Genomic DNA, 7,571 nt, shown 5'->3' with positions numbered 1-7,571 from the left:
TGGCAGCTAGCATGGAGAGAGTTCAAAAGGCGCGCCCTCCGGATTATCTCACGCGGCGGCAGGCGTTCCGTTCCGGACCTGCCTTCCCTGAAGGAAAGGAGAGAAGCCGCTGCAGTGACCCTCTTCAAGGCCATGCTAAGACCGGATCATCCACTGCATGACCTGGCTCCTGTCCAAAGACACTCAGCCACAGGCAGATCCCTGAGGAACAGCCACGACTTCACGATCCCTCACGCAAGAACCAAGCGTCTGCAGCAGTCCTTCCTGCATTGCGCGATCAGACTGTACAACGACTCACTGCAGAAATCGGCATGAACTGTGTATATATTGTAAATAATTCTTGTATGTGTCTTTGTATATGTTTTTAAGTAGATGTGTTGTGTGAAATTTTTTTAATGAGGGAAATGTGAAAATTTGTACCCAATTCAGAGGGGGTGCTTTTTGCACTCCCCCCTGCTGATGTACATTTTTTGAGTGGAGAATAATAAAGATCAATATCTTGTAGTGCGAAACACGAGTACAGGTCACTCACTAGTGTGTTACATATCATGTTCAAGTTGTACAATGTATATTGTATTGATATACGAAATGAAACAATCTGATTCAGGGTTATTTTCTTTACCTGCCATGGCCAGATTATCTTTAAGATGTGTGTGCAATGTACAGAAATGTACATCAGGTTCAATTATTTGGTTTTCGCATTTTGTTTTTTTGGACTCGTTTCCCAAATGTTGTTCCGGTCAAAACCGGTCTGGCTGAACCGGTACCCACCCCTATTTAGCACTATGAAAATCAGTCCAGTTACTGTAGAAGCTTTCTATCATTATTGAAACCAGTAATCACAGCTTCCAACTCAGAATAGACAGTTCTTAGTCTGATAAATTGATACAATCTCAGCACACATGGCATAAATAAAAAGGATCAAGATGTTCCCAAGTCTCCTGACTTGAAGTGTTGCCCATCTAGGTTTTAGGGGCCTGACCAGTGAAAGGGCTACTAGAAACGTGAACAATTTAGCCTTGCAAATGCACTTGGTTCCAACATCTCCCTTGTGAATTAACTGCAAACTAAATGCTGCAAAATTTGCCTTGGGGCATGTTGGCTCTTGAAATAAGGCACTAGTAATAGAAGCTGAGTCTGGCATCCTGTCTACTCAAAGTGTTGAATCAATTAGTGACAGAGGAGACAGTACTGATGCTTTCTGTCACGGTGATTAGTTCTGCCCCACCCTCCCATTTAGATTTACATCTGAAACAACCAGACTGCACTAACTTGGACCCGGTTTACACGACGACAAAAACCTGGCGTACGATGATGGCGTACGCACGCGATCGTACGTCCGTTTCGGTTTACACGGAGCGGGACGGACAGCGCCGGGACTCCCGCAGCGCTCCACACTATCGTGACCCCATTTGACCCGCCGCGAGCTTTGCGCTATTTTCAAAATGGCGGGAGAACAGGCTCTTTTTCTGTTCTTCATGCGTCAGATGTTGCTATTCTTCTTTTCGCGGATGTACTTGCGTCGCCGGGCATTGCGTAGAAGAAGGGTTGGACGTCGCAGGGAGCGGTACCATGAGATCCAACGGGCAGCAATTTTTGCAGTCATTGCAATCATTGAAGCTCAAGGCGGGATCGATCGGTCAGTGTGGGAATGTGACAGTTAGAGCTATTGCGCACTTCTGCCATGGTCAGTTGCGGCAGTCGCGAGCAAACAGGCTCAGCAAAACAACAAACAAATCAAATACGATAAAAAAACAAAAGGAAAACCGAAACGGATCAGAGAAAACAGAGTAAAGATCAGTAACACGGCGTGGGTTTTCACAGGCGCGGGAAGAAGAATGGAATTTGCATATGACCCCTGACCTCCTGCAACAGGGAAGTGCTTGCGAACGCCGTTCGTACGATCAGTCGCGTTTACACGAGGCGGGGAGGCATCCTGACTCCCCGCTGGGCGATCGTACACGATCGTACGCCTGCCTTCGAGGTGGCGTACGCAAATTGCGTACGATAGGTGCGTACGATAGGTGGGGCCGGTTTACACGCTGGAAAAAATGGTCGTACGCAATTGTCGTACGATCGCGTGCGTACGCCATTATCGTACGCCAGGTTTTTGTCGTCGTGTAAACCGGGTCTTGGAACAGGGCCTACTGAAGTGTGACCACCAATGTGCTGGCCTATGCTTAAGGCTTTGTTTCTCACCTTCTGTTGTGTCCAACCAAACAACAGTTTGGAGATATCATACCTCCATAAATTTTATTCCTCTTTAAAAGAATTGAACCACATCCCCTCTGCTGTTCCAGAATAATCTGCTAAGGAGACCAAATTTAAAGCCACACTCCTTTTTTCCTGACATTAAAAGCTATCTGCCTCTAAAATACATTGTATCAAGACCCTAGCATGTGCGGGACAAAAGATACAACACCCTAGAAATTCTGCTGCAGTACCAGGGACAGGTGCCAGGGGGTCCATAATTGACCTTGACCTTTGCTTTAAAAGACTTAACCACATACAAAATATGATCACAATCCATTCAAGCCTTTAAAAGTTATGCTGACCAGAAGCACATACCCATACATGTACACATACACACTCACACACACACACAAACAGACCAAAAACAATACCCCCATTTTTTACGGAGGTAACAATCTGACAGGTAACATAATATACATGCAGGTACTTGACTTATTTTGTAAGCTATACCCAATGTTGGTATATATGTGGATGAGCCCAAAATAAAAAGAAATCTTAAGTAGCAAGAACCATTGTCATCAGTAGAACAGGTGATTGCACATCTCTATTGATTTATGACAGTCAGTCGACAACCAGAGTGACAATCGCCTGAGGACTCAAGTGACCCTCGATGGCCCTCTTTCGTTCCTGCACGTACGCCTTGTAAATTTTCCTTCTTGATTCAAAATAAGATATCAGTATAGAAAACGTATCTCCGTACATGGAATCATTTTTCAGGCTGGACTTGTTGTGCTGGTATTTCTAATGTCGACCTATCCTACTCAACATTTTCAAAACATTTTTAAAGGACTGAAAAGCGAAAAACTGTCCCCAATCTGGGTACTTGTCATTTTATACCCACTCCCCCCTAAAATATGTCGTGGTTTGTCCCTACTGTTGACCAAGGTTCAAAGTGGACACTCAGGTGTAACAGTAAGGTGGGAACACCTGTCTCCTCACCTGCCTACTCTCCCACACCTGTCAGATATCACCTCACCTGGGCAGACAGGTAAGGTACAGGTATGTGTCTACACTACTTGTAAGATAAATTTTAGTAAGAATATATAGTGCTACATGTATATTACAAGATAGATGCTAGATACATTGTTGTACATAATTGTTTTGGTTACAATATTTAGTGTATATAAATGTACTAGTACTAGGTTGGGTGAAACAAGTCGTTCGGTGTATTGTAGCCAGCTGCCACCGCGCCACGTGCCTGTGAAGCTAGTGTGTTACATCAAAGGGCGGTTCTACCATTGATACAGATACAGATACTTTCATAGTCATAATCACAAAAATTATAGATGAATATATTGCTGCGCATCCTGTCTTATACTCAGGAAAATATTAATAGACTATATAATATTGGGACTGCAGTGTTCAGACCATATTAACAGTTAGAGCAGTACAGGTACTAGTACATTGTATGCAAAAAATTGTTGTATTTAATTCATTTACTATGGTGAATCAAGCCTCATAGTTGGTTATAACTTATACGTATTTTCTTTCAAACTTATACAGGTATTCTATGTATGAAGAGTTACCATTTATTCAGAGTTGGGGCATTGCCAGCTCTGCGGTGTTACAGTGTGCACAGTTGTACTTGAAGTGTGATATTGTAGCTGTGTCTTTAAAAACCCTCAAGTGCACTTCTTGTCGGCACCAGGGAGTCTAGACTTTCAGGTCAAACTCAGCTTTGAACTTGAACCTAAGGCCACACCAATTTAATTTTTGGTTAAAGGATTTTTGTAGAAAAATAAAGGAGCGGGCGGGCGAAAAAAATAAAATAAAAACAGGCCTAGGCCTATTATGGCCCAAAATGGTATGATAGGAGCCATGAAGTTAACACACCAGGCTGGTTCAAAATTTAAACAATGAATTTTGAACTTTTAATGATACCACTGCATTGAAAGATGGAATAACTGTAACAACTAGGAAGAAAAGGACTGTTTTCAACTGTTCAGGGCAAAATATGAGCATTTTGCAGTTGATTCTGAATTTTTTTTTTTTGCAAATCAGAAAGAAATGAAGCGGGCGAATCCGTTAACCAAGAAATTAAATTGGTGTGGCCTAATGGTAGCAACTTGAACAGTGACTTTTTCTTCAATGTGTCCATTTTTCATTGATCAGCATTCACAACTTTGTCTTTGCTGTGTTTCTTTCAACTTTTCAACTTTCTTATCTTTGCTATACCTTCAAGTACCAGATTGAGGTGTTTGAACACTTTCTTTCCTAGAACTATCGCAGAGTGGACCTTGCTGTCACATTTGAGTCAGCATTTCAATCTTTTGGGATTTAAAACTCAGTAGAAACATAGCCCCAAGAGGAGTCCTTTATTTTTTGGGTGGTACACTTATAAATCAACCCAGGGCCCTTCCAGTAACCATTTTCCGTCAGAATTTTGAGAATTTTTGCTCCATGAGGTCAATATACATTGGGATAGTGTGGTTTCAACTCAGTATGTAGATAACTGACTAGAAATTATGAATATTGGCTCTCAAAAATTGGGTTTCCAAGCCCTAAATTGGCTAAAAACTAGCACTGAGTGCCTTTAAAACCCAGTGCTTTGAGGTGAAGGTAATTTGAGGTCTAATCTGTTGATTCCTGTCCTTGTGGAATAGAATTCTAATTCAAACAGATCCTTTGAAGACGCTTGTTTGACCAAGTTCCTTAATGCTTGGGCTACCAAGTATATTTAATAGTTTCTTACCAGACAAATTGGTCATGCAAAAACACTGTCAGGGAGTTTATATTTGAGAACGGATTAAGGAATATTTAACTTTAATTACGTCCACTGAAAGACCGCGAAAACTAATCCTTACTACAAACATTTCTTTCTTTCTGAAATGTTGTGAATGTTATAATTATATTAACAATATAGATCAAAGTAATACTTTGAGGTATCTGTAAGAAAGAACCCTTTCATATTTTCAATAGGGTTTTTGTGAAAGAAGGGTATCAAAGGGGTTTTTAAGGAGATTGATGATCGCTGGAATTGACGTAAGGCCCTCACGAGATGACGGTAGGAAAAAACGTCTGTAAACATCTGTTCACGGTTTGTTTATTCGCTGTTGCCACTCCTCGGCGTGAAGTTTTTCGGTCAATGCAAAAATAGAATAGCTTCCGGTCAACTAGTGACATAGGTGACTGGGTTAACAAAGTGGCGCTGGATGGTACGACTAAACAATAGGCTGCCCACCCCTCTACGAATGTGCTACAATCTATTTCCAATAGGCTGCATGCTGCCTGGAAGAGTCCACTTTTTCTAAGTAGGGTACGGATGATACTTTTGATGGGGAGTTATTACAGCAAAGGATAAGAAGTGTTTGCCCAACGTGCTATAGCAGCTTGGACGTGGATTATAGGGAGACCACAAAAAGCTAATAGGTCTCAGTTTTGTACTAACTTTTGTACGACTTAACTGTAGTAGAGTAGGTCTTGGTGCTCAATATTGCTAACTGTTGGGCTGAAACATATCAAGATAGAATATTACAGGACACTAAAGCAGCAAGCAATCTTGAGCTATGTAAGCGTGCCACACAGCACGTTTCGACGGCGTCAAAAGAATGAATGAATGAATGGTTTATTAGAAAAGAAACTCTCGCAGCCTTCTGGCTGAATTGCAGATTCCATTACAAGTACTTTAAAAGTGTCATTCAGTTGTAATATAAAAACGATAATTAAATTTACCTATTTAAAATCAGTTCTGTCATGGCTTAAACATTCATGTCTCCGTTACAGATGATTAAAAGATGATTAAAATAATAGATATATAATACACATAGATATTTTTCGCGAACAGTACGACATACATGCGGGCCTAACTCTTTCATCACATAAGTCACAATTTTTTCCTTCTTCAAGTTCTCTGAAGGGTTGTGTTGAAAATCATATTGCTATTCATTCGTTTAACAGTCGGATTAGGTATGGTATGGTAGAGTTTTGGTATCTATTTGTCCTACACTTCACAGTTCTCAGTTTGTTAGCATTTCTAGTGTTCCTGCCATGCTCCTCGCTTCCTCTCGGTGGGAGGAGGTCAGGGTTGATCTTAGAAGCAAATTTCCGGCATAAGTCCGTGCGTCGGCTGCTGAGTGACTGTAGGCCTGTAGTGTGCAAGGCTGAGTTGTAGTCCACGTACTGACCCCTCAGGATGGTGCGCAGTGCCCTCTTCTGTATCCTCTCCAAGCGAGCTGACTGGGAACTAGTGAGTCCTGGGTGCCATACCGGGGCACAGTACTCTACTACAGGTCTCACGTATGACTTGTAGACCTGCAGTAAGTCATTCACAGGGAGGTTGAAGTGTTTCAGTCTCCTTAATAGAAACAGCCGGCCGTTTGCTTTGTTGAGCATCTTGGTTACGTTTGTTTCCCACTTCAGGTTAGCCTGGAGCCAGACTCCCAGGAGACATGCAACTGCCACACTTTCAAGTTCTGAACCGTAAATGTTGAGTGACGGCGGTGCAGGGGGAATCCTCAAAAAGCAAATAGTCATAATCTTACACTTGTCTCCATTCAGAAGCATGTAATTGTCCTTGGACCACTGACCGAACTTATCTAGCTCTTCTTGCATGATGGAACGTTCAAGGCGATGCCTTGATTCTGTCATTGTTAAGTCGTCTACGTATTTCCATTCATGTATACTGGGAGCAGCATCTCTGACAGCGTCATCAAAGACGGCTAAAAATAGTATTGGTCCGAGAAGTGTGCCCTGAGGTACAGAACAGGTAAGTATCTCCCACTCTGACAGTTGTCCAAAAGTGCACAGGAAACACGCTATGACGGCAATCTTATGAAAAATGTTTTTTCTTTAATGCTGCTCTTCCCGTTCTTCTTGTATCAGGTATGTGTTAGGATGTATTGTATTTTTTAATTATACAATGTCATGTAATGGCAAAGTAGCAAAGAAGAAATTATGATGAGAAAAGAATGTCTTTCTTGAGGGTCTCCATGGGGGGATGCTGGAAACTCTTGATAGCAAATTTAGGAGGAATTGGTTCAGCTATATAAGAAAGTTCAGATTCAAGCTCTAAAGAGAGGCAGCAATGTTAGTAGTTTTGCATACACAAATTATTTCATTTTATGTATCCCAACTTTTTTTCTGTGCGCCTTCATTTTTTTTAGGTTAGGTATACTGGTGCAGCTACTGTAATTCACTTTATGTTCACTGTAGCAAAAGTTCATGGTCTGAAAAAAATGAAGGTGTTCACTGAACTATATGTTCACAGTGGCAACAGGTGCAGGAAAAAGAAAGTCCGCAAATTATTTGTTGACTGTGATGATAAGTCCGCAGTACAGATTGAAGTGACTGCGAAAATAAATATACCGCAAAAAAATCAG

The 7,571-nt window shown here is 41.6% G+C and overlaps 2 protein-coding genes across 2 annotated transcripts in view; one reads left to right on the top strand and one right to left on the bottom strand.

The window, feature by feature from the left end:
* Positions 1–7,571, top strand: part of LOC109476216 — an 85,662-nt gene that overhangs the window by 11,251 nt on the left and 66,840 nt on the right. The window lies entirely within an intron of this gene.
* On the bottom strand, positions 6,136–6,804 carry LOC109476217. The gene has a single exon (XM_019777100.1). It carries the CDS (start codon positions 6,802–6,804, stop codon positions 6,136–6,138), a length of 669 nt encoding a protein of 222 aa, XP_019632659.1.

The sequence above is a fragment of the Branchiostoma belcheri genome, unplaced genomic scaffold (genome assembly GCF_001625305.1).
Source record: "Branchiostoma belcheri isolate BF01 breed outbred unplaced genomic scaffold, Haploidv18h27 scaffold37, whole genome shotgun sequence".
In the NCBI taxonomy this organism is placed as follows: domain Eukaryota; kingdom Metazoa; phylum Chordata; class Leptocardii; order Amphioxiformes; family Branchiostomatidae; genus Branchiostoma; species Branchiostoma belcheri.
The sequence above is the reverse complement of the archived record's forward strand: the minus strand, read 5'-3'. Positions and strand labels throughout refer to the sequence as shown.

Bases quoted from the DNA above. Each gene is read 5' to 3' on its own strand.
- LOC109476217 (XM_019777100.1), bottom strand. From the start codon at position 6,804: ATGCAAGAAGAGCTAGATAAGTTCGGTCAGTGGTCCAAGGACAATTAC.